The sequence below is a fragment of the Sphaerodactylus townsendi genome, linkage group LG10 (assembly GCF_021028975.2).
Source record: "Sphaerodactylus townsendi isolate TG3544 linkage group LG10, MPM_Stown_v2.3, whole genome shotgun sequence".
Taxonomy (NCBI): domain Eukaryota; kingdom Metazoa; phylum Chordata; class Lepidosauria; order Squamata; family Sphaerodactylidae; genus Sphaerodactylus; species Sphaerodactylus townsendi.
In genome coordinates this window covers 68,767,432-68,794,294 of record NC_059434.1, presented here as the reverse complement: position 1 = coordinate 68,794,294, position 26,863 = coordinate 68,767,432, and the positions used below count along the sequence as shown (strand labels likewise).

The window sequence follows — 26,863 nt, the reverse complement described above, 5'->3', positions numbered from 1 at the left end:
ATTTGTAGGGCATGATTTCATATTTAATAGTCCTACCAGGTTTTCAAGACCAGAATGAAAGCAATGCCAGTTGTTCTAGGTCTACACACATTCTCTCATTCTTCTTTTTCTTCTGGTAGTTTTACTCTATGTTCTACATGTGCCTTGGCAGAAACCAGGCCATATCCCCCAAAGTGGACAGGGGAAAAAAATTGAACTACATTACTTTGGCAATTAAAAACCTAGCTACAGAAAAAAGACACGAGCGACCGTTGACTTTTTACAGTCAAACTTTCTTTAAGCTTGAAGGTTTTTTTGGTCATTCTCAAGGTCAACTGGGAGACATCAACAGCATCTTTACTGAAAGTTTAAATACAAATAATTTGAGGGAGACGGAAGCACCACTTCTCCCTTCATAAAAGATGAATCTATAAAAATACCTCACAACAGTGTGATGAAATATGAACTGATTTCAGGCCCATTAGTTGATGTTATCTAGTGGTTTAGCATTTCCCCAATTTAACTACAACTGCTACATTATGTATTGAGTGTATCAGAACAGTTTTAAAAAACCCTTTACCAGTACTGCTTTTGCCAATTCAACACCTACATTTTGAATGCCAATTCAGTATTGTCACCTTCCTTTGCCAGGCTGAAAGGATTTGCCAAGTATTTCCCACTAGACTAGGCTGTAGTGATTAAGGGTTGTTGCAATTAAGAGCAAGTGGACTCTGGAGAACCAACTTTCTTTACTCTTCCACATGAGCTGCAGTCTCTAATCTAGTGAATCAGATTTGTTTCCCCCGTTCTACATTCCTGCTGAATGACCTTAGACTAGTCACAGTTCATTCAAAACTCTCAACCCCACCTACCTGTTGTGTTGTCTTCTAAAGTTAGCTGTCTGTTGGGGAGAGAGGAAGAGAAAGGAGTTTGTAAGCTGCCTTGAGTCTCCTTACAGGATAGATAAGCAGGATATAAATCCAAACTCCTCCTCTTCTTACACACAGACCATTTGTTTTCAACAAGATACAGGAAGAAAGTGGAAACAAGGGAGAAGTACTGACAAATATGCAATGTTTTCTGTGTAAATACAGTATAATTAGGAATTTTTTTAATTTAGTATATCTCTATGCCACTTCCTCAGTGTTCTGCTCAAGACAGCTTACAATTTGAAAAACTGATACTGAACAGTTGATATAAATATATCTTCTAACTCAGGGGTGTCAAACTCTGGACCTCCAGATGTACATGGACTACAGTTCCCATCAGCCTCCTGGGTAATAGTCCATGTTCATTTGGAGGGCCAGTTAGAAAATATATTTATGTTTGTTTCCTTTGCGTTTTGTTAACACTAATAGTTTTAACACTGTTGCAAGCTTTGACTTGTCAGAAGTTTACTAGAGACATGATTGTAATAAACCAGGCAGACAACATTCATACTGATCACACTTATTTAATCATACACTGGAGTCACATAAATGTCTGCACAAAAAAGAAAACAAATGTTTTTCAGTTTCTGCTTATTAAAACCCTTTATTTTAACTAGAAGAGATTGACAGCAGCAACAAGGCTGAGTACTTCACATTCCTTTATTACTGTTCAACAGCTTGGATTCTTAGTGTACATAGTCTCTTGTAGTTAAATGTTAGCTTACAGCTGCAAAAATTTGAATAAAGGAACTTGAAGCATAAAAAAATCAGCAACACAGTAATGAATCTCATTAAAATCCAACATTCCTAAAAACAGTCAGGAACCACTACAGACAACAGCTTCTCTGAAGCCATGTAACACTTAAATAAGGTTAAGACTTCAAATGAGGAATTTTGGTTTGTTAGAAAACTCAATGAGCTTCAGCTTCAAGGCTACAGAAAGGCAAAGTTGTGTTTCACAGATGTAGTCCACTGGAAACCCACCAACACTGGACAACCGAGCACTTAAGAGTCCAAAAAAGGAATTCAGACATCCTTTAAACCGTTTTCTGTTGCCCTTTCTTTCCAATGAGAGATTTATGGATATGTGGAATTACACCTAAGGCAGCAAGAAAAAAGTTACATCAATTTTTTGAAATGAAAAATCATTAACAGTCCATATTTTTTATCACATTAGAATAAAGCTACTCTACTGTACAATGACAAGAGACTTTGTATTATTCAAGTGGATACATACCTCCACCAGCAATTGTTGCCTTGATGAGAGAATCAAGTTCTTCATCTCCTCGGATTGCAAGCTGCAAGTGACGGGGTGTAATTCGCTTCACTTTCAAGTCTTTGGATGCATTTCCTGCTAACTCAAGTACCTGCAATGAAAATTTTACTGTAAGTTGGGGAGCATTTCTTCAAACATACCAAATACTGTTTTCAAAAGAGATGCACCATTACTTTGACTAGCTTTTAGTTACCAGAATGAACCAGCTGTTGAGATACCAGTTTCCTATTATTAATGGACATTCTGATTAGTTCTGCAAATCATTTCTGGCTGCTTGTTTCAACACAATCACAGCCTCCCACAACTCTGGCATCACAGAGAACAGCAGAGGCAAAATACCCTGGCCCTGCAAAACTTGACACAATTTCTCGGGGCCTGTAAGACAGAGCGGGTCAAAGACAACAATGGTATTCCTGTACTGGCCTCCCCATCCTTTTCCTTCATATTAGTGTGAATGTTTGTTTTAAGGGGTAGAGTTCAAATCTTAATTTTTATTCCTTAGTAGAGATTATGGTGCCAGGATACAATTAAGTAATTTTATTGTTGTCAACTGCCCTGCGCCTATATGGCAAAGGGCGAACTATCAAATGAAATAAATACATAAAAATGAAGTGGCTCTTACCTCAGCTGTAAGGTATTCCAGGATTGCAGCACTGTATACAGCAGCTGTAGCCCCAACTCGTCCATGACTTGTAGTCCTTGACTTTAAATGCCGATGAATGCGACCAACAGGGAACTGTACACGAAGAAGAAATCGTTACAATGCAAGGACAAGCCAACTTTAGTTTCAGCTTCTACTTTCCACAGCATTCTTGAAACAGGAAGTTTCAAATGGGAATTTTCGGAATACAACTATAAGGTAAATATGCAACACATGTAGGTGGTGCGGCAACCACTAGCCATAGTCGCATTTTGTAGCCCACAATGGCCCACCGTCCAGAACAGGGAAAGGACAAAATCTGAAAAACAAGGGCCCACCCGAACCTCTCCCACATGCTCACCTGTAAGCCAGCTCTCTGCGAACGAGACACCGTCTTAGTTTTGGTCTTGCCAGAGTCCTTCCCGGCTTTGCCCCCAGCCTAACGCGAAGAGGAAAGAAAGCAGCAAGTGAGCATCTCGCATCCCCAAGCATCATGTACATTTTAGAGGCCAGAACAAAGGTCCACGCATGCGCACATAAAACCATGCCTGCACAGTTCCCCTCCCGCACCTTCCCGTTCTTAGCGCATGCGCCCGGTATCACTATGAAAGCGCATGCGTAGAAGGTATGCTCGCCGACAGGCAATAGCGGTAGTCTGACCGCGCCCTTCCAGTTCAGCTTTATCTTCTTTCTTTGCTATTCTATAAGTAATTTTAACGTTCTCCACAAAGTATTGCCTCGTTGCCGCTCATCCCTTCCTCCTCAACGCTTGCCTCCGATCCATAGACAACAGGAGAGCTGCTTACCATTACGAAGAAGAGCTTGTCGTTACGGAGGGAGGCGGTTTGTAGATGGGAAGCCACAGAAGACGGGCCTCTTCTCTCCTTCTTACCCCGTCGCAATTCAAAACTGCCTCCGCTCCCGCCCTTTCAGGAACCTTTTATACCAGTTCTAACGTACACACATCCGGGGGACAAGATTCGCCGAGCGAGCCTATCGCAGCGAAGGGGGGGGGGGTATCTCTGGCTTCCTATTGGGCCAATCAGGAACAGGGTGGGGGAGGACTCCGTTGTCCCCGGAGAAGCGTTGCTGGTCGGCCTTCTGGAGTCCCGCCTACGGTTAAAGCCTCGCCTCATCAGCATGAGGCGAATTTTTGACTGGGCGTGCCCCTCGTGGGGCGGCCGGACCTGATTCCAACATTTAGTCTCTTGTCTCCATTATGGGAGCCGTATCCGTCGCGAATCAACAAATGCAGATGGAATGTCCGTCTCCAAATAATTTTGGGTTTCTTAATAAAAAACCGCGCAGACTCAATTTGAGCAGAAAATAACAGAGAACGGAGCTTAAGCATTTCATCCCCAATACACACATTTTTAAAGCAAATCCGCTAAAATACCCTTAGTTTTGCACACATTTTTAAAGCAAATCCGCTTTACACACATTTTAAAGCAAATCTGCTATAAATACACATTTTAAAGCAAATTTTTGTACACATTTTGAAATCAAATCTGCTTAAAACACACATTTTGAAAGCAAATTCGCTGAAATGCTCCTAGTTTTCTACACATTTTGAAAGCAAATCCGCTAAAACACCCTTAGTTTTGCATAAATATTACAGATGGTTCCGTCCCCCTCTGCTATGACCCCATCTACTAAGATCACAATATACCTAAAATGTATTTGAATACATGCAATATTACTAAGTGGAAGCATAAGACATTGTGACATATTATTCAGTTCCACCAGCAAAGTAATGGGGGCAGCTTTGCCGCCTGGGCATCTTGGAAGCTTAGGATGCTCTTGTAATATGTACTTCATTATTGCACCAGATCAGCTAAACTTGTTTCAAAAGCTGACAGTTTTTCTTGCAAACCACTAAATCTAGGACAGATTTCGGTGGGACAGTGACAGTGCAGAAAACAGCTCACACGTGCAAGTTTGCAATCACCCAGTGCCTTGTTTAAATGAAGCATGAAAAGCAGTAAGCATGCCAAAGATTGGTGGTGGGGAGCCACAAGCATTCTTGTGCAAACTGCTTTTTTGCATTGAGATCAGAAACCCCAGTTTAAAGTAGGTGCTGAGTGAATCAATGCCCTAACCTGATCTCATCAAAGTTCAGAAGCTAAGCAGGGTTGACCATTGTAAGTATTTGCATGGGAGACCTCCAAGGGAATAACGGGATTGTGATGCAGAGGCAGGCAATAGCAAACTACCTTCAAACGTCTCTTGCCATGAAAACCCTATGGGCTCACCATAAACTGGCTGTGACCTGACAGCCCCCCCCCCCCCCCACACACACACATACAAGTGAGTGGATGCAAGTCAGGTCCCTTTGCCTCTCATTTGAATTACCGTTTCCCTGAATATAAGACATTCCCTGAGAATAAGATGTAGTAGAGGTTTTGCTGAAGTGCTAAATATAAAACATCCCCCAAAAGTAAGACATAGCAAAGTTTTTGTTGGGAAGCATGCCTGTTGAACAGAACACCAGAGCATGCAGCTGTGGAGCGGAAAAATAAGACATTCCCTGAAAATAAGACATAGCACATCTTTGGGAGCAAAAATTAATATAAGACACTGTATTATTTTCGGGGAAACACGGTAGGTATCAAAGGCCCCTTCTGCACATGCAGAATAATGCACTTTCAATCCACTTTTAATTCACTTTGCAGCTGGGTTTTACTGTGCGGAATAGCAAAATCCGCTTGCAAACAATTGTGAAAGTGGATTGAAAGTGCATTATTCTGCATGTGCGGAAACTCAACCAGCAAGCAAATTGTCCATTCAGTATTTCTGTTAATGGCTTGACACCTGTTCACAACTATGACACAGGAAAGTACTATCTTGATGCAGTTGATGGTCTTTCACCTACTTTTGCTTTCAAATACTAAGGCCAAGTCCTTGAATCTTAGAAGGCATTGAGATGACCTTTCTTTTGTGCACTGCCTTTCTTTTGCCTTTCTTTAGTGCACTGAGAAATTACAAGCTGTTTGATCAAATTGAGAATTAAGGCAGATGCTTTTTAAAGATCAAGCAATGGGTGTTATCCTCCATTATCTTTCTTAATAAGAAAGGGTTGACTGCCCACAGCTGGGTATATGAACGCTTGAAATTATCTTGCTAATGGCCCCAGGCAGTTTCATCATTGCCCCTAGGCAGTTTTAACCCTACCCACCATTCTTTTTTCCTTTTAGCTTGAGTTGACACCTCTCTCCCCCTTGAATCTTGGTCTGAGCCTGGGCCTTTATTCTACAGACAATGCTTCTCACTCTCTTATGTTAATTTTTCTCACTGGATTCAGATTCCAATTAAAGCTGCATCAGAATTGCAGCAGAACCAAGAGGATATTCCCCAAGAGTACCGTATAATGAAAAAAGAGACTGCAATTGCACACACATTTACATTGCTGAGGATGAAGGCAGCCACAAAGCCGGAAAATGGTCTGTAAAAATCAGTGGAACTATGCTCAACTATGTCAAGGACAATTATTGGAGTCTTTCCTTCCCTCAACACACTGAAGACTTTACCCCAACTTCTGTCCTACAGGGACATGGTATATATGAATTTCAGACTGCACCAAGGACCTTGAGTTTGCTATCAGTAGGAAAGAGTAACTTATTGATCATACCACACACTCTGGTATACAACCAGTGGTGGGATTCAGCAGGTTCGCACCACTTCGGCAGAACCGGTTGTTAAAATGCTGCTTGTAAACAACCAGTTGTTAAATTATTTGAATCCCACCACTGGAACCGGTTGTTAAATTATTTGAATCCCACCACTGTAATACAACCCAAATCACTAATTATATATCTTTTTCTCACTGAAGGGTTGCATTGCTCTGTTAGTCATTATCTTGAGCTCCTAAAAGTTTACTAAGTTAATACTTATTGCAATAAGAGCATTTATTATGATGCTACACATCCATTGTCCATACTTTGATTCTTGCCATAGCCTTATTTGTCAACCATATCTCTTGTTTCTCTGTTCATCTCTAGTCCATGCATTCTTCTGACACCTTCAACATTCTCTTTGCATCTTCGTCCATCACTTCACATCTCTATATACAGCTTCTATTTTTGCACCTTACTACACCCCTCTTTCCTCACCTCACTGGTCTATAATCCATTTCTCATTTTCTTTTCTCTTCAGAAATGTCTCCCTTCAAGTTCAACTACAACAGAATACAAATGTTTCTCTCTCCTGAGTGAATGGGTGAGTTTCCACGCACCACCAGTGAATGAAGGGGATGCAAATGGGCTGTACACTGAAACAAGCTGGGTGGAAAAACTAGCAGTATATCCAACACGCGCCTCTGAATTTAGGTTAGGGAGAAGAAAAACAATGCAGATATAATAATGGCATTATCTCATCACCACCATTTTTGAGGGGCATGAATGCCGAGGTGTAGCTAGGGAAAATGGAGCCCAGTGCAAAATCTGCCCCCCCGTTCATTTGTGTTTTTTGTATTTTTAGTGTTTTTTCAGTTTTCAGCCTGCAAGGAGTGCAGTTTTTAGGCTAGCAGCATCAAAATTTCAGGGTATCTTTAGGAGACTATCCTGATGATACCAGCCAGGTTTGGTGAAGTTTGGTTCAGGGGGTCCAAAGTTATGGACTCTCAAAGGTGTAGCCCCCATCTCCTACTAGCTCCCTTTGGGAGTCCATAACTTTGGACCCCCCTGAACCAAACCTCACCTAACTTGGGCGGTATCATCAGGATAGTCCCTCGAAAACTCCCTGAAATTTTGGTTCTGCTAGCCCAGGGGTAGGGAACCTTTATTTATTTATTTTTATTTATTTATTATTTGGGTTTATAAACCGCCCTCCCCCAAAGGGCTCAGGGCGGTGTACAACATGGATAGAGCACAATAACATTTTAAATACGATAAATATAAGTTAAAACAGCTCTAATAAGAATAAAAATAAACCCTTCCCCATTTAAAATGCAGCATTAATTAACTCAGGATGGCGGCCTCTACTAATTCCCATAACCCCAAACAAAAGGGGTGGCAGGATCTCCATGATGTCAGTATGGAGAAAAAAAGAGGAGGAAGGAAGAAGGAGGAAGGGGGCCCCTATCAACAGCTAGTCTCGTCAAAGGCCCGGTGGGACAGCTCAGTCTTACAGACCCTCGCGAGACTCAGCAAGATCATAGGGCCCGGACAACTGATGGAAGATTTCACACCAGGCAGGGGCAGAGCTGTAAGGCTCTGGCCGGGTGGAAGGCTAACCCGTATCACTCGGGGCTGGGAATCACCAGGTAAGTTGGCCTCTGCTGAGAGCGCAGAGGCCTGGCCGGAACATATGGGGGGGGGGTAAGATCGTCCCCGCGAGGGTACGGAGGTCCCAGGTCGCCAAGAAGGCCTTGGAAGGTTAACACCAACACCTTTTATTTGTTATTTTATTTATTTATTATTTAGTTTATAAACCGCCCTCCCCAAAGGGCTCAGGGCGGTGTACAACATGGATAGAGCACAATAACATTTTAAATACGATAAATATAAGTTAAAACAGCTCTAATAAGAATAAAAATAAACCCTTCCCCATTTAAAATGCAGCATTAATTAACTCAGGATGGCGGCTCTACTAATTTGCCATAACCCCAAACAAAAAAAAGGGTGGCAGGATCTCCATGATGTCAGAATGGAGAAAAAAAGAGGAGGAAGGAAGAAGGAGGAAGGGGGCCCCTATCAACAGCTGGTCTCCCCAAAGGCCCGGTGGAACAGCTCAACTTACAGGCCCTCGCGAGACTCAGCAAGATCCCCGGCAGGGCCCGGCTGGCTGATGGAAGAGCTGCCTGCCGGTGGGCAGGGCCAGAGCTAAAGGCTCTGGCCCGGTGGGAGGCTGCCAGCCGTGACACTCAGGCTGGGAATCACTAGGTAAGTTGGCCCCTGCTGAGAGCGCAGAGGCCTGCCCGGAACATATGGGGGGGGGGTAAGATCGGTCCCCGCGAGGGTACGGAGGTCCCAGGTCGCCAAGAAGGCCTTGGAAGGTTAGCACACCAACACCTTTTAACACTCAAAAGAGCCATTTGGACCCGCTTTCCATGGGAAAAGAAAACATTTGGAGCCGCAAATAATTTTTTTGACATTTAAAATAAAGATAACACTTTTTTACCTTTTACTCCGCTCATTCTGAGAAGCGCATGGATGCGTCCGCTCTGCTGCCTGCAGGGCGGGCAAGGATGGGGCCAGCGGCTCGTTTCCCTGAACGGGGCAGGCGAGAGGGGAAGCCCACAGCACGGCCCAGCCGGCCACGGGCAGTTGGTGCGCCTGCCCTGCTGCCTGCAGGGCGCGCAAGGATGGGGCCAGCGGCTCAGCTCATGGAGCCGCAGTGCAAGGGCATAAGAGCCGCAGATTCCGTACCCCTGTGCTAGCCTAAAACTGCGCCCCCTGCAGGCCAAAAACTGAAAAACACTAAAAAATACCAAACCTTGAAATTTTGTTGCCCCTCAGGGCACGCCTCGCGCAATGTGCACCCCTAGTCCCCTTGTAGCTCCGCCTCTGCATGAATGGGCTAAGTTTCTGCAACAACAGGAGGACTACAAATCGATCTATTTCTCCCTGCCTATCTAGGGACCTACTACTAGCCTGTATTAGCTTAATTTACAAAATTTATGCTACAAACCTATATACAGCTATTTTTGCAGTTAGTCTCAAATGCAATGAAACCTGTTTACATCTTGATTGACCGTCAATGCTGGTTTATAGCTATCTTGGAATACGATATATCCTGCCAATCATCTTGGTACGATGAAACCTAGTGAAACAGTCAAATTATTTTTTTCCAGTTATGAATGTGTTGGGAGTTCTGTATTGCACCCTCCAGTTTTGTTAACTTGGCTTGGTAACCATTTATGCACAGTGGAAAACATTTATTGTTTCCAACAGTTCCTCCTTATTAACCTACAAGTAGAGAGAGCCATAATGGTATAGTGGTAAAGAGCAGGTAGATTCTAATCTGGTGAACTGGATTTGTTACCTTGCTTCTACACATGAAGCCTGCTGGGTGACACTGAGCTAGCCACAGTTCTCTCTCTGTGGCTTGCTCTACCTCACAAGGTATCTGTTGTGGGGAGAGGAAGGGAAGGAGTTTGTAAGGTGCTTTGAGACTCCTTATGGCTGAGAAAAGAAGGGTATACATCCAAATTCTTCTTCTTCTCCCTAAACTCTTCTCCTCCTCCTCCTCCTTAAAGGGATGTTATTTAAGCCCATGCCCATGAAAAGCTTCAACAGCTACTTTCCGCTATTAGAAAGCTGCTATTAAAGAGACAGAACTTTATTTTTCAAGCCAACTGGTGACCCTTTGTGCATGAACTGCAAACAGAATTAAAAGTGTGGTTGCACATACCACTTAACACAGTGCCATATTCTGAATGGAAAATCTAACAATGATCAGGTCATCAGGCAAAATGCTTACCTGAAGATAAGTCGTGGTAGTAACAGATCCTATTCTTGCAAATGACCCTTTAAATGTTTCTCCTTAATAGAAGCTTTAATGCTTGGAAATTGATCTCTGAAGCTTTTCATGGTGTAGAGATGATAACAGCACTTGACAAATAACATTCCATTAAACTTCTATTAAAGGGTCAGGAGGATATTATTCTCTAGCCCAGCTGGCACTTTTAGTGCAGCACTTGAACTTCTTAGAGGATGAGATTTTTGGGAAGACAATTTAATCTAGAAGTGTGTCCTTAAAAATGATTTGACCATGTGGTGGCAGCATAGTGCAAAAATAGAGAGGTGATCTTTAATGAATTCTGACTTGAAGCACTAGCAGAGGCTAGACTGGTGGATTACAGGCTGATTCCCCAGTAAAACAAAAGAGAAGTCCGGTAGCACCTTAAAGACTAGGGACATTTATTTCAGCAAGTCAGTCCCTGCTAGTTTCTGGAATTCTTGAATTTTGGTCTTGTTTGAGGAGGTTGTTCTCTGTTCTTTAGCAAATTTGCGTAGTGTTATTACAAATCCTTTTTCTTAACTGCTAAAAGATCCCAAGTAGGAAGCTTGTAAAATGAACACACGGACCATTTCTGCACAAGTCATTGAAAATGCTTGCAAAATGTGTTGAAAGTGTTTGCAAAACATTTTCAATCCCCCCTCCCTCCCCAGTTTGTTCCACTCATTCCCCCAAAACAATTCCTGGCTACCATTTTGTGATTATGCCAGGGTTGTTTTTTTTTTTTAAAGATCTGTGGATCCAGTGCTATGAAGGTTCAAAGCCTCATGCTCCAATTCTCTAGGGGTCATGTCTTCGGAGCTACAGTCATGACCACCCCCAATTAAAAAAAACACCTGACAGCATGAGATGGCTGGCGTGAGCTCAGAAAATGGTGCTCAGGAAAAAGTATGGGAGGCGTGGGAAATGTCTTCAGGACTTATGCACAGCAAGTGAAAACATTTCAAAAAGTTTTCAGAAAAAGAATTGTTAGGGGAAAACATTTTATTAGTTGCCTCAAAATGTTTTATTTCGGTTGTGTGGAAAGGGCCATTGTTTCCCTCATGCCCATCATTTCTGTATCTCTCACCTCCTCTGGGCTGTTAGCTTTTTTAAAAAGGTAGTAGAAATAGAGCTTTAATGTTAGGAAACAGGGAGGGAATAAGAGGCACAAGAGGAAATGGTGGCGTCTTGGTGCCAGAGGTGAGCAGAGAGGCACTGAAATCCACACATTCCCACCCACACTTTTGGGTAAGATCTTTCACAAATGTGGTTTTTGAAGTCTGCAATCCTGGTGAGGAAAGCTTAAAATTTGGATGTGGGGAAAATGTTGTGCAGGAGCCCCATTCAGAAGTGCTGCAATTGGGTGGGTGGGAATACAGGGGAAGAGCTTTGTATGGAAGCAACTTTGATCTAAAATCTTGATTTTGGATCGTTCAGCATAAAGCTGTAACTATATAGAAGAGAAGAAGAAGAGTTTGGATTTATATCCCCCCTTTCTCTCCTGCAGGAGACTCAAAGGGGCTTACAATCTCCTTGCCCTTCCCCCCTCACAACAAACACCCTGTGAGGTAGGTGGGGCTGAGAGAGCTCCGAGAAGCTGTGACTAGCCCAAGGTCACCCAGCTGGCGTGTGGGAGTGTACAGGCTAATCTGAATTCCCCAGATAAGCCTCCACAGCTCAGGCGGCAGAGCAGGGAATCAAACCCGGTTCGTCCAGATTAGATACACGAGCTCTTAACCTCCTACGCCACTGCTGCTCCTGTTGCATCTCTTTTCTTTGCTCTTCCCTGCCAACTAATAGTTATTTTGGTTCGATGTAATATAGTTTACTAACTTAGCCATAGGTTCAATGTTAAAATGATTAAATGGATGCTAAGCTGGATTGGAAAACAGAGTTGCTCCTTCTCTCGCGTCTTTTTGCCAGAGCTGCTGGGTTTCCCCCATCACTTCTACGCAACACTGTGCCCCATTGAAATTATGTCTATCAAGCAATTCAACCACCGAAGCCGTGCCAAAAAAAAAAAGTGATGAAACTAACCAGAGGAAAAGCACGGTCTTTGCTCTGTGCTACCATGCACAGCAGAGCTGCTTCTCGCTGCCTATAAATCAGAGACAGAAAAAAATGTCAGGGACTGCAAACAAAAGAAACGCTTGGGGATTGGATAAAATGTGAATGGGAGTTAGAGGAAGAGAATAAAGCGGGTGTGCTTCACAGGAATAAAAAGCTTGCTGAAGAGAACAAGGAGGGACACGAAACTGGTCATGGTACAACGGAAACAAATGGGAAGGAGCCAAGCATGTCCTCCTGCTAAGATCTGGGAGACAAATATATCCCAGAGGGGCAAGAAACCTCCTTCTGAGTGGAGTAAATGGGAGGTGAGTTGCTAGAGCTGGGAATTGGGGGTGTTTGTTTGCTTTCTGTCGTGTTGATAGATCCTCTATTTGCCCGCAAGGCATCTAACACATTGGCATGGAGCACTGAAGCAGCAGAGTATTAAAATATCCATGGCAGCACAGTAACTGGCATACCTTTGTTACAATTCTTAGCATTTTGTTTTGAAACATGTTGACTGAACTCAGGTGGCCAGCTTCTCATCTTTTCATCAGCCCGCTCTATCGGCGCCTTTAATTGCAACTTAACATTAGCAAGGAACAATGTTTACATTCAGGCTGTAGAAAACTTTACCTGCTTTCTGTAGATCAATGTGTTTCTGAAAACACAAGAGCAACGAGAAGCCATATTTCCCAGTCAGTCAGCACCCTAGTTAATTCATTGCAGTCCATAAACAGTATGCTTCTGGTGTCTTTGTGCGTTTGAGGTCAATACTTTGTGATTGGCAGCTCAATCCTAAACCTTGAATATTTACTGGTACAGTAGTATTTGCTTGCCGGATGTCACCCTGTCCCCAAGCATAGGAAGGAACAAAGGTAACCCAGTTTCCCTTTATTATATGCTGTGCCCAGGAGCACCATTACTATCATTCTCCAGGAAGCTTTGCAGATAGGAGTTTAAATTCCTTCATGCAGTCATGCCTTTTGATATGCCTGCTTTCAGGGAAGGAAGCATGGCCACTCAAGCCAGATGCTTCTACAGCATATTTGGCAGAAAATAGCCAAGAGTTCAAGTACAAGGGAGGTTATATTGGAGCGAGACATTCAGCTTGCCTGGACATGGTGGTGGTCGGGGTGGGGGTGCTAAATCACTCCAGGTGTGTATAAGTGTTGAAAGGGATGCCCCTCTCTTTACGTGGGAGCTGTCCTCTGACCCTTCCTCTTTACGTGGGAGCTGTCCTCTGACCTTTCCTCTTTCTCTCTCAGTACCCATTGTTCTTTCTCTCTTCCTACATGGATGGCAATGGAGACAGATGTTTCTTCACATATGTTCTGTAGGTATATATCTATTTCTACAGGTATATCCCATATTGCACTCACCAATTCTACCCTTTAAATTAGGTTTCTATCATTCAACTGGAACTTAAATAAACGTAAGCTTTACATTTTGCAATATACTTCTTGGGAGGACTGATTTGTTGCATTCAATATCATGCTTTCAAGACTGGGCAAACTCTGTTATATTAACCCAATATCCTACTAATAATGCCCCAGGAGCACTTCTTTCTTTCTTTCTTTCTTTCTTTCTTTCTTTCTTTCTTTCTTTCTTTCTTTCTTTCTTTCTTTCTTTCTTTCTTTCTTTCTTTCTTTCTTTCTTTCTTTCTTTCTTTCTTTTTCTTTCTTTCTTTCTTTCTTTCTTTCTTTCTTTCTTTCTTTCTTTCTTTCTTTCTTTCTTTCTTTCTTTCTTTCTTTCTTTCTTTCTTTCTTTCTTTCTTTCTTTCTTTCTTTCTTTCTTTCTTTCTTTCTTTGCAAAGCAGTGGAAGCACCAGGACACCCACTACAGAACATTCGACTGCATATTCACAGAAGGCATTCCTATCAGCTTCTCAAAAGCTCAGCGAGGAAAAGCAGTCACGTGTGAAACAGGCTGGCATCATTTGAATACTGCCAAGAGAGGGATGCTCCCAAGGATAAGACAAAATGTATATTTTGTCCATAAATAAAGGAGAAAGAAGAGGCAGGGTGAATATGTACCTCAGGCACTGCAGAGCTGCCCTGTAGCCACCAAGCCAACTGGGCACACAAGGAAATAGCTGCCCTGTAACCACCAAGCCAAACTGGGCACACAAGATCATGAGGCAAATGGACTGTTCCATTGTCCCTGGTGTTGAAAGATGCCCTATTCACCAGTGCAAGAAAGACGGCAGAGTAAGGCATAGGTTAGCGTACTTGAGGTCCTCACTTTCAGGCAACCCCGAAAGAGACCTTGGCACAGCTGCTATTAGACTTGGTCACTGTGCATGGGACACTCATGCTGTGTGACTGCCCAAAACATCTGGCAAGGAAGAGCTGGCCTCCACAAGCAGGACTTGAATGCCATTACTGCTGCCGCAGACCTGTCTTGCTCAGCCACTGCAATAGACCCCGCAAGATTATAAAGCTCAGCCAAAAAAGATGTCACGCCGGAAGTGACACATGCTTTCCCCAGTATTGTTACTTTGACCATTTATGCACCTGTGGTCTACGTCTCATTGAACATACATTCCCTTTGGGTTGGACTCTTTGTATCACACAAGTTTTCCCATCTCCCAAACTCACCATGCATAAGGTCCCTTCCGCACACGCAAAATAATGCGTTTTCAAACCACTTTCACAACTGTTTGCAAGTGGATTTTGCTATTCCGGACAGCTTCAAAGAGCACTGAAAGCAGTTTGAAAGTGCCTTATTCTGCATGTGCGGAATGAGCCTAAGATCAGAAAATCTCCTGGTTTCTGAAACCTCTGAAAGCGTGACTTTTCCTCTCACTTCACAGAGAAAGCAAATGGAGACAGCATGTGTTTGGCTTACATTGGGTTTCCTTGCTCCTCCCCTCCTTTCCTTGCCAGAGGTGGAGCTACCGGGAATGGGGGTGCGCATCCCCTCCTGCCCCCCCCACGGTGCCCCCTCCTCCACTCACATTCTGTTGAGCCAAGGTTTCAGAACCTCGTTCACTTCGAGTTTCCAGGCCTGCCAGGTGGGAACTACACTTCCCAGGAGACCTTGCGAACCCCAAGATCTCCTGGGAAATGTAGTTCCCACCAGGCCATTTTCAGTCTCAAGTGAACAGGCTGCTTTTTCTAGCCTGCACTTTCAGGCTGAACTAAGGTAAGTGTGTAGGTGGCGGAAAACACAGAGTGGGCCAGGCACAGTATGGCCCAGCTACACTTCTGTCCCCTGCCCACCCAACAGCTGTTCCTCACCTTCTTCAGGGCAGCAATTCAGCTTATTAAAAATACTTTAATACTGCTGGTCTACTGCTGGAGCAACAGACCAGTGAAATCTACATGAAATTTACATGGTCTAGCAAAATAACTCTAGACCCAGGATGTCAGGACACACACACACAAATGCAGCAGAGAGCAACCTTCCCAGCTGGAGGTTGCATAAAAAGAATGTGTGACTAAGGACGTTTTGCAGCAGGAGAATCCTGTTTAAACCAAAAAATGCAGGAAAAACTCACTGTGAAGAGGATGGCTACAGGGTAAGCACTGCATGCATAAAGGGCCACTGTTTATTAGACATCTCATCTTATCAATTGCATTGAACTGTCCTAATCTATAACTGCCTAAGCAATGGAATGTTGTGACAATGAACCCTCTACCCTCGTCCTTTGGTGGGTGACATTCCATCCCATCCCCTGTCCACCTTCCCCCAACCCAGGATGTGACTTCATGGCAAAATAATAATAAAAACACGATAGTTGCATGTGAACTGCATGTCTCATCCCAAATCAGATTTATTTAAAAGTATCGAAGAAATTTAGGAGGAAAATCAACATCAGGAGGGCAACCAATCATCATATAACAAAGCATTTCAAGAGTACTTTCTGAAGCATTGTTGAAGATGGCACCTATTGCTTGGAACAGAGTAATCCGTTTTCCTCCCTAATGACTTGCCTCTGAAAACAACAACCATGTGTAGTAGGATAAAAGCTCCATTTGTCAAGGTTAAAAGGCTCAGGAGGGCTTTATCGATTATGAGGTTGTTTGATGAATGTTTGAGCCCATTGTAGAAGAGAGAGATTCCTTCTGTTTGATATTGTTTGCTTTGCATAAATTGTCAGCCACTGCCTGCAGGTTGGCTGATAAGATGGCCCACCGTGTGACCTATGCAAAAGGTGTCTAGACTGTCTATTTATCAAACAGAGAAAAACAGATTGCAATTCCCCAGTCCAGGAAAGAGGTGTGCATCCACCTATTGTTCCATGATCCAAGGATATTAGAAAACTGTTTTCTAAAACCAGATCTCCATGATAACCAGAGTTCTATACCAATCTGTAGCAGAAGTTGTGGCTCACTTATGATGAACTGAAAAGAGTAACTCTAACTGTGTTCATTGACTAATGCAGGAGTCTGCAACCTACGACTCTAGAGCCAAATGTGGAGCAGCAGTGGCATAGTGGTTAAGAGCAGGTGTACTCTAATCTGGAAGAACCGGGTTTGATTCCCTGCTCTGCCGCCTGAGCTGTGGAGGCTTATCTGGGGAATTCAGATTAGCCTGTATACTCCAACACACGCCAGCTGGGTGATGTTGGGCTAGTCACAGTTCTTCTGAGCTCTCTCAGCCCCACCTACCTCACAGAGTGTTTGTTGTGAGGGGGGAAGGGAAAGGAGTTTGTAAATCCCTCTGAGTCTCCTATAGGAGAGAAAGGGGGAATATAAATCCAACTCTCCTTACTTTGAAACCATATCAAATCTTTACACTGTATTGGAGGGGTAGGAGGGATGTTAGAATAATCAGTGTGTGAAGGGAATGGCAAGCAAAGATTTTTAGAAGAAGAAGATTTTGGATTTATATCCCACCTTCTCTCCTGTAAGGAGACTCAAAGGGGTTTACAAACTCCTTTACCTTCTTCTCCCCACAACAGACACCTTGTGAGGTAGATGGGGCTGAGAGAGTTCCAAAGAACTGTGACAAGCCAAAGGTCACCCAGCAGGAATGTAGGCATGTGGAAACACATCTGGTTCACCAGATAAGCCTCTGCCACTCAGGTGGAGGAGTGAGGAATCAAACCCAGTTCTCCAGATTAGAATCCACTTGCTCTTAACCACTGCACCACGCTGGCTTTATGTGACTAAAAGGCATTTTATCCATTACAGAAAGGAAAAGTGAAAATTTGCAGTAATCCAAATGTGAATAATGTATAGGTTCATGCTAGCAGCACTCTAAAACAATTACTATAGAATGCTCTTGTATACATTTTTTTACTCACTGGGAGGCCTTGTATTAAAGGACTTGCAACAAGTGATGTTTGGACTGTGAAAACAATTTGGATTATTAACCAACTTGCCAATTATCAGTAGTGTTAAACTGTATATTTTCAGTTGCGCAAATGGGCTTATTATATGACTCTTTGTTGGTCTCATTCTCTGAATTTTGATGAAGTTTAGCTCTTTAACTGCAAAAAATTGCAGAACTGTGGACTAATGGTTTTGGATGGAGATACATATTTCCATATGCATCAAAAGTGTGGTGTAGTGGTTAAGCGTGGTGTAGTGGACTCTAATCTGGAGAACTGGATATGTTTCCCCGCTCCGACTCATAAAGCCTGCTGGGTGACATTGAACTTGCCACAGTTCTCTCAGAACTTTCCCAGCCTCACCTACCTCACAACAGGTCTGTTGTGGGGAGACTAAAGGAGTTTGTAAGCTGCTATAGTTGAGAAACTGGGTTATAATCTAAACTCTTCTTCGTCTTCAAAAGAGATATCCAGTAGCATAGTGGGCCTGGATACAGATGTGTATACAAAACTGCATGAGACTGAAATAGCCCCTTTCACTCTGCTTAAACTCTACAGTCTGCTGGCAAGTTATCCGAATCATGCATAAGGACATATTTCTCAATTCAAATGTTCAGTTCCAAGGAACTAACAAGCACATATCGAATGAAAACTGCCAAGACTTAGATAACTGTTTCAGCCAATGAAAAATGGCATTACTAACAGTGGGATATGAAAAAGCCAGCAGGATAGCTAAAGGAGGGAGACAGGCTTCTACACTACTCTAAGAGCATTGCTACACTGCAGATAAGTTAATGCTCGTTTTCTCCAAAGACTCACGAGAAATCTAATTCCGAGAGAAGGGAAAGGAAAATTATCTTTAACAGAACTCTTAGCACTTCAGCAAACTATAGGTGCCAGCATTGCTTGGAGAAAGCCACAGCAAACAATCTATTTAATGTATACACATTTCTAGTGTAGATCAATCTTTATTGGCCATCAGTTCCTGGATCAGAACCCACAGCTGGCTCATGGATCCATCTTTGATATTTCACATTAGTGGCACCTCTACTATTCTCTTTTTTTCATTGCATTTTTAAGAAAAGGAAAAAAAGACCCAAAAAACTAAAAGTTTTGGGATTGAGAATGGAAGAACAAAGAAAACGTGGGATGTATGCAAAAATGAAAAGATTAAAGTTAAAATGTGGGTCCCTCTGCAAAGACTGAAGGCTGCTGCCGGGGATATATCCACTCTTGTTTTTCTGCTTTCAGTTGCTGACTATTTTTGGCACTGTCTTTCTCCTGCTCTACATCTTGCTATGTTACGAAAACTTCCATTTCCATGTGGCTCATATGTATGCTCACCTAGGATATCCCAACGCCCAGCATATTGTGGGACAGAGATATTTAACAGGTAGGACTAATCTAAGTAAGCTAATATCTTCTTGCCCTTGGTTGCTTTCAGTGCCTTTGGAGCAATCCAGTTGTGTATGACTGTAGCATCTACTTTTGTGTAACTGCTATCGGTGAGGTTATGAATTTGTGAGGCTAGTGCAAATTTCTATGCTATATGCACAAATCTGGACAGGGATCAATTGTAAACTGCCTTCCTGTTTACATAGGTTCCTCAAAAGCTGGAATTTGGGGAGTGCAGAGGCATAGTTCCAAGGGCGCGGGGGAGGGCATGATGCACCGGGCGTGCCCCCTGTGGGGGTGTGGCGAGGGCATTCCAGGGGGGGGCATTCCGGGGGGGGGGGGCGGAGGACGCACCAGTGCACTGGGTTCTTTTCCCTCTTGCTATGCCTCTGGGGGAGTGTGAATAAGAGTTTGTCATGTTGTCAGGATTGGGGGTGGGGGAGATCAACATACTCTCCAGACCCTTCTTGTGGGGGTCTTGACAGGACTCAAGCTTGAGAGGGGAGGGGTAAATGGCACCCTCTCTCCCTCTACTGCCCCTCTGTAACTGGTTAGCTAACATGAAATCTAGGGTGTGTATGCTCTCCTGGCTGAGTTCCTAGTCCTTATCAGGGAAATGCCTTGAAATATACTGCCCCTTCTTCTCTCTGCCTCTGCATCCCTGAGTGGTGCCCCAGGGTTGATGGGTGGAATTTGTTGCTTTGTAGTCTCTCCCCACCCCTTAAAGGGACATGGTATGGTTCTAGCTTTTATTATGCACAGAAGCAGAGGTCAGAAATAGTTAGTAACTTTACTGATGAGTCTTTGTCTCATTACCAGGAGCTGGGGTGCAAAAGAATGAAGAAAAAGCTATGCAATGGTTCAGGTAAGGCAGGGGCAATATTAATTTTACCTGTGATTTTGTTTCATGCCCTTCTGTGTGTGCATGTGTGAAAAGTGCCATCAAGTCACAGATGACTTATGATGACCTCAGCAAGGGGCTTTCAAGGCAAGTTAGAGACAGGTGATTTGTTGTTGCCTTCCTTGGAGGTCTCTCTTCCAAGTACTGACAATGCATAGCTTTTTAGATCTGATGAGATCAAGCTATACCATACCACCTTTCCTCCTTGCCCTTCTATAGAACTTACTAAAGGAATCCCTGGGACATTCTTACAATGGCTGTACTCATTCCTTAATGACCGAGGATAGAGGGTTGCAACTGGTGAGAGAACCTCTGCCCATCATGAATGGTGTGTGGTAGTAAAGACCTGGAAGTGATGTTGTTCCCCCACACTGCTTTGGGAGCAGACCAGATCGTTAAGATATTTATCATAGAGTTTTAGAAATTCCTAGAGCATAGTGAAGGATTGAGATGTCAAAGGCCGTTTCTGCACAGCCAATTACAGCATTGTGTCATCGGTGTTATTGGCAACACTGCAGCAACGTAACGGAGTGTTCACATGTGCGGGCACTCCGTGGACAAGTCGTGCATTGGTTGAACTGCGGACCTTCGCACAGCTGTGCTTTGCAAATTATGTTCTTTTTTTCCCAGGGTAGATGTCATGGGTGTTTGGTGCCAGGATTGACCAGTGTGGACCACCATTGTTGGGGACGGGCTTTGCAGCACTGATTCCTGGAGGGCACTTTGCACGACACCAGCTGTGGAGCGCCATTGTTGAAAAGGCTCACTTGTTGAGCGATTTTCGAATACACCATTGTGGGGCCGCTGGAGCGTTGCTGCATCGTTGCGTCGTTTCTGCAGTGGCAGCCGTGCGAACACCCTACCCATAACGCTGTTTTAACTGTCGTTTTACCAGCTTTTTTTGGCCCATGCAGAAATGGCCAAAGTGCCAGGCCTCATCCCCAAACAGCTCCCGGGGGTGTGTGTGGCTATGGATCTGGCATCCCTACTTGGTCACTATACCTGTGTCATATCTGTGAGGAGAAAAGCAAATGTTTTAGTCCAACAGTATTCCAGTGTGCATCTGTGTTTATTTACATCAAACCAATATATCTTAGAAACTTCAAAGCCAAATGCATCCCACCAGTCACAGATTGTGACCATCCAAGTGTTTTCTGTTTGGATGGTTACTTCATTTGACATGGTAGGTAATAGGCTGTGTGAGCATGGATTACATCTTCTGTCTATTGAGCTCATTTGGCATTTTTTCCTTTCTTCTCTCACAGTCAAGCGGCAGAGAAGGGCCACCCTCACTCCTCTTTTAACTTGGCTGTTGGAAAACTGAAGAATATGACGATGGATCTTGGAGAAGGGTAAGTTGTGTTGTTTCGATTGCTGTGGAAGTTCTTCTCTCAGCAGTTGATGTTCTGTTCCCCAAGTAAAACAATATGAAGGTGCCCTGTTCTTGGCTGTAACAGGATGGGAGACCCACAAGCAAGGTGTAACAGTTCAAAAGCAAGGTTTATTGCTTAGAAGATATGAGATCCTAACTCCTCCCAGGATCTAACTTGCTTGATTGGTGAACAAACTTGAAGCTGTAGACTTTTATTCTTGACTCCTTTCAAGAAAGTCCACTTGTCTATACTTCCTCCTGGTTCTTTCAGTCTTTTGTCTGGATTCTATTTTCTGTCGACACCTTAACTTTGCATTCTCTAGATTATATACACTTTAGTCTATGCACCATAGGTGTTAAAGATATTGCAGCCTTCCAACTCCCTAGGCACCTTAAACTGACTAAGCTAAACAGAGGCGTTGCTGGGTAATTAAGGAAGACTGCCTCTAGGGAAATTTCTTAAAGGGACAGGAGCTGACTAAAATTCCCTCCCTTAGAATACTGTACAGGGAACTAAACCCATGCTACCCTGTTTCCCCGAATATAAGACATCCCCTGGGAATAAGACGTAGTAGAGGTTTTGCTGAAGTGCTAAATATAAAACATCCCCCAAAAGTAAGACGTAGCAAAGTTTTTGTTTGGAAGCATGCCTGTCGAACAGAACACCAGAGCATGCAGCTGTGGAGCGGAAAAATAAGACATCCTCTGAAAATAAGACATAGCACATCTTTGGGAGCAAAAATTAATATAAGACACTGTCTTATTTTCGGGAAAACACGGTAGTTATAGGGAAACTGAAACTTAATAGGAAAATAGCAAGAGCTTCTCTGGGGATATGAGAGTTGAGATCCAGTATAATGTAATGTCTTGAGTTAGATGAGATAGGTATGATAGATCCCACTTCTTGCTAAACTGTGGCACTCAATGACTGATTTCAAGCCATTTTCAAGAGTTGTTGCGAGGATAAGATCAGAAGAGCAATCATGCTGTATCAGAGTAACAGTCCATCAAATTTAGCATCCTGTTCTACACGGTGGCCATGTAAGGCCTATAAACAAGACACAGAAGCCAATAGCTACCATTATTGTGTCCAATACTGGTATTCAGAGAGACACTGCCTCTGAACATGGAGGTTTGGTTTAATTATAATGACTAATAGCCATTATTGGGTTTATTATATGTATGTATCCACAAAGTATATTTTTTTAATGACATGCTTCACAGCATATAAACTGCCATGAGTTGTTTCAGAGCAGGAATCTACTTTTGAAAGGGGCTGAGTTTGAAAAGGATAATTGTGAACAGTTTGGAGAACTGGCATAAAAATTAGAATAAATTATTATGATGATTTTTTAAAAATATAATCCCTCGCCTATAATCTAAAGTAGCACAGTCTATTTACCACCTCAGTATCACCTCATTCCTCAGCATCACCTCATCCTGCCACCTCAGTATCACCTTATATGTAGACCATGCTGTATTAACCATGGCTTGCCTTCTAGGGAAGTGGAAAAACTTCTCAGTGTAGCTGCTGGTCATGGACTCCATGAGGCCCAGAATCTCCTAGAGAACATCAGGAACAGAAATCAAGCCTGAGAAACTGGCACTGCTTAAGAACAAGAGGATAAGTTCCTTCTCTCCAAATACATTTTCCTGTTTTTTTCACTACTACATTGTTGTAACTTGAAACCACCATTTCTGTCTTGTGCTCCATGTTAATTGGTGTGATTTGAGGAGCCTAGAACAGACCTGTGGTTTCCAGCTCAGGAACTACACCCCATCAGCTCGTCAGCATGGCCAATTGGCCATGCTGGTAGGGGCTGGTGGGAATTGTAGTTCCTGAACATCTGGAGAGCCGCAGGTTCCCTACCCCTGTTCTAGAACAAGCTAGCCGCATCTCCATTCAAGACAAAGAAATGTCCCAGATGTTGGTATTATGACAGATTTCAGAATTGCCTTAGAGTTTTAAACAGTTGTTTGAGCAATAGAATTTATTTATACCACATAATAGTTGTCTGTGACTGGAGTAAACGCGGCTTATTTACTTACCACGCAATCTATAATCGAAATTATTTTTATTTTGCATGCGCTTCTTCTTAAAAACTGCACTTTCACAATGCATTTTCAGGAGAAAATAATTACAGCGACCAGAAGATGCTTCCATGTTCATGGTGTCCTCTTTTCCCAGCTAGTGAGGGAATAATTACATCGAACAGGAGGCACAGTTTCTATGCCTAGATATATGTGATTTTTGTGGTAATAAACATTTGTTTTGTGAGATGTTATGGGCCTCATGCTCTCATATTGTTGTCATGTGTACTCAGTAACTTTATTGATAGTACAACATGGGACCAATTTACAAGGCTGCCAAGGCCGGTTGTTGACGCAGTGTTTGAAATGGGATGAAAAGGCTTGAGCATGAGGTGGATTCCAGCCACAAAAACTGCCATTTTGCCATAATTTTGAATCACAGGGATAAAAGAGTCTAGTATATAAACCACCTGACACATTGAGCTTTTCATCATATCCTTTCACTTCTCTAGTGAAACAGTTGTGCTTCAGAGAATGATAGGTTACGATGATGGAAGATAGAATATTATGTGTAATTCCTTTGTATGTAATTAACAAAAAAATTCTGGCCATAAGGGGCATTTGCTATCATTCAGGCTCTGGAGAGAGGAAGGCAGGTGGAAGAAGAGAGAGAAAGGGAGGCTGGGTGGGTACCTGTGTGTTACAATTGCTCAAGGGAAAACCAGTGTCACACCAATGATGGTATCAGTGGTGAGATCCAAAAATTTTAGTAACAGGTTCCCATGGTGGTGGGATTCAAACTGTGGCGTAGCGCCAATGGGGCTGGGTGGGGCATGACGGGGGCATGGCTGGGCATTCCGGGGGCAGGGTATTCCTGGGCGGGGCTGTGGCAAGGATGCAGCCGCTTCGGCGGTCCTTGGGCGGGAAACAAATGCACACAGGCGCAGGCTGCCACGCACGCCGGTGCACCTCCTGCTAGACTGCTTCAAGTTCTGCGCGCTACTGCTGAGAGGAGGGGCGTAACTAAGGCAAAAATCACGTGGCAAAATCACCAATTAGTAACCTCCTCTCGGCACACACAAATAATTAGTAACCTAATCTCGGGAACCCGTGAGAACCTGCTGGATCCCACCTCTGGATGGTATCAACCAAAAGATAACATGTAATTGTCATTTAAGAGTGTACATGCTTCTTTAACACATATCTATGCACACCTGGAAATCCTAACCCAATCAGGTACTTCAGAGAAAGGGCACAGGTATTTAAAGAGGAGGGGGAGCCAGTGGTGGGATTTAACAGCTGGTTGTTTGCAATCACCATTTTAACAACCGGTTCTGCCGAAGCGGTGCAAACCGGCTGAATCCCACCACCGTAGCTCAGAGGTTGGGCATTTGCTTGGCATGCAGAGATCCCAGGTTCAATCCCCAGCATCTAATCTTGAAAGGATTAGGTAATTGTGATGTTGCAAGACCTCTGTCTGAGACACTGGAGAGCTGCCCCAAATCAAAATAGGCAATATTGACGTAATAATGCACCAATACAGTACAAAGCAGCTTCATGTGTTCAGATGATTGGCATGTTTAATACAGGGAGAGACTGGTGTTGCAGAAGCATTTCTCTGTGCAATATTAATGTGCAAAACTGCTCTTAGTATTTGGGTATGTTATTGACTTTTGACAAATACACAGGAGAAAGGGAGTTTTATTTTATTTCTCAGTTCTAACTTCAATCTAATGCTTACATATATTGATCTAGGACAAACAGGTCAATGTCAGTGCGAAAGAATAAAAGGACAGAAATTTGATGTCAGAAAGGTAACATCCAAAAATGGGAAGAACATTTCAGTCTCCCTTGCTGATCTGAAAGTCAATATTCTTCAACAAAGGTACTTCAAAGGAAGACTCTAATGTGAAATTGCTGAATTAGAATGTTTAATGCGTTTCATTATATTAACTAGGATTTAAATATAAATCATTTCTGACCTTCTGCTGATGTTCAGTTTTGTTATTATCAGCAATTACAGTTTCTGTGAATAGTCACTATATATATGTATTTATGACATTTTTTAATTTCACCTAGAAACAGACTGTACTGCCTACATTTCATGGCCTTTTAACTTCACTATTCACCATTTCCCCCTTGTATATTCATTTTTATAATCCATGGAGGCTTGTATCACAATAAATCTGTCAGTCTTTAAGATGTCACAGAATATCATGTTGTTTTTGCTTCAGCAGACTACCACATCTGTGGGGGAAGAGATTCTGCAGTGATTTGAGCTGGAGCTTATAAGGGTATAATTCTGCTAAGGGTTGCTGGGTTGGTTCTCAGCATTACAGGCTTACGAGGATCAAATAGCAGGTGATTTGAAAGGCCAACCTGAAATCCTGAAAGGTGCTGCCCATCAGAGTGGACAACGGTGACCTGAAAGACGAATTATCTGATTCATTTTTAAGGTTGCCTTGTATGTTAATGGGTGACATTCTTAGTTTTGAACACTAGGAGTCGCCCATGCATTGTATGATTTTTTTGATAGACTAATTCTTATCTGAAGATCAGAATGGTATACATCCCCCACCCCCAGCACTGTATCTGTCTCCCAGTTAATACCAGGGGCAAAACCAACAATATTAACATTGATATAAGTAATGTAAAAAGCGAGAAAAAACAGCACTTTCCCTATAGATCAGAATGGTTTCTCTGAGGAAAGCAATTTCCTTTGTACAAATTCCTCAGGTATTTTCTGAGATTAATCCATATTTGCTTGCATTACTTTAATAGCAGGTCCCCCCCCCCCCTTTGTGATTTCTTCTTTAATTGTTTAATGAATTCAAGGTTTCTATAACTCTGGGATTTTTCATCACTAATGCCAGTACTCCAGAATATGTCGCATGTGAACGTTTACCTAAATTTAGAAAGCAGATGAGAGTTATTTTACAACGGAATGCATGGTTTGCCCATGGAAGGTGAGCATATCAATACAACACACAAAGTGCTAGAAACCGTAGGAAAGATTCTTGACCGTTAATCAGTTTAATCTGCAGGTTAACCAACTAAACCATTTGTTGATTAAGTTGTGAAGGCTACTTTTCATCAGAGGGCTGCACATTAAATGCATGCTATTTTTTTTACCGCTTTGGTTCTAGTGTTGTTACTGTAATTTAACATTAAAGACTGCCATTCTACCCAAAAACCCGACAGCTGTTACTTAGGAAAGAAAAAGACCTCATATTTCCTCTTCCAATATCTCCAAAAGACACTTGAAGAAGATTTGAGATAATGTGCTCATTTCTTTTAAGTGTAATCCGTTAAGTCATCCATGAAGATGGCTCTCTTGACTCATCAACTAAAAATATTTAATCAGTTAACAGCCCAAGTAAATATCAGTCTAGGTGGTTGACTGTGAGGGCCTGTGTGGAACTGAAGAACGTTAACTGTCAAAAGCCAAAACGGCGAGTGAATTACTCTGATTTTACACACCGTAAATGGGCTCTGTCCAAGATTAGGGAGCGTTTTTTTGCCGCTATGGTACTGGTCTCTGCCATATTTCCCACTTGGGCTCCTCATCAT

General features: G+C 42.9%; 2 protein-coding genes across 2 annotated transcripts; one reads left to right on the top strand and one right to left on the bottom strand.

Moving 5' to 3' along the window:
* Positions 1 to 1,416: 1,416 nt before the first annotated feature.
* Positions 1,417 to 3,817, bottom strand: LOC125440356 (histone H2A.Z). The gene is made up of 5 exons (XM_048510136.1): positions 3,631 to 3,817; positions 3,186 to 3,263; positions 2,807 to 2,920; positions 2,146 to 2,275; positions 1,417 to 2,007 (listed from the first exon to the last, which is right to left on the bottom strand). The coding sequence occupies exons 1-5, from the start codon at positions 3,631 to 3,633 to the stop codon at positions 1,946 to 1,948; spliced, it is 387 nt and encodes a 128-aa protein (XP_048366093.1). The 5' UTR covers positions 3,634 to 3,817; the 3' UTR covers positions 1,417 to 1,945.
* Positions 3,818 to 12,281: 8,464 nt separating this feature from the next.
* LOC125440093 (sel1-repeat-containing protein YbeT-like) lies at positions 12,282 to 22,987 on the top strand. The gene is made up of 5 exons (XM_048509663.1): positions 12,282 to 12,639; positions 18,846 to 18,987; positions 19,809 to 19,854; positions 21,156 to 21,242; positions 22,765 to 22,987. The coding sequence occupies exons 1-5, from the start codon at positions 12,526 to 12,528 to the stop codon at positions 22,856 to 22,858; spliced, it is 483 nt and encodes a 160-aa protein (XP_048365620.1). The 5' UTR covers positions 12,282 to 12,525; the 3' UTR covers positions 22,859 to 22,987.
* Positions 22,988 to 26,863: the final 3,876 nt, after the last annotated feature.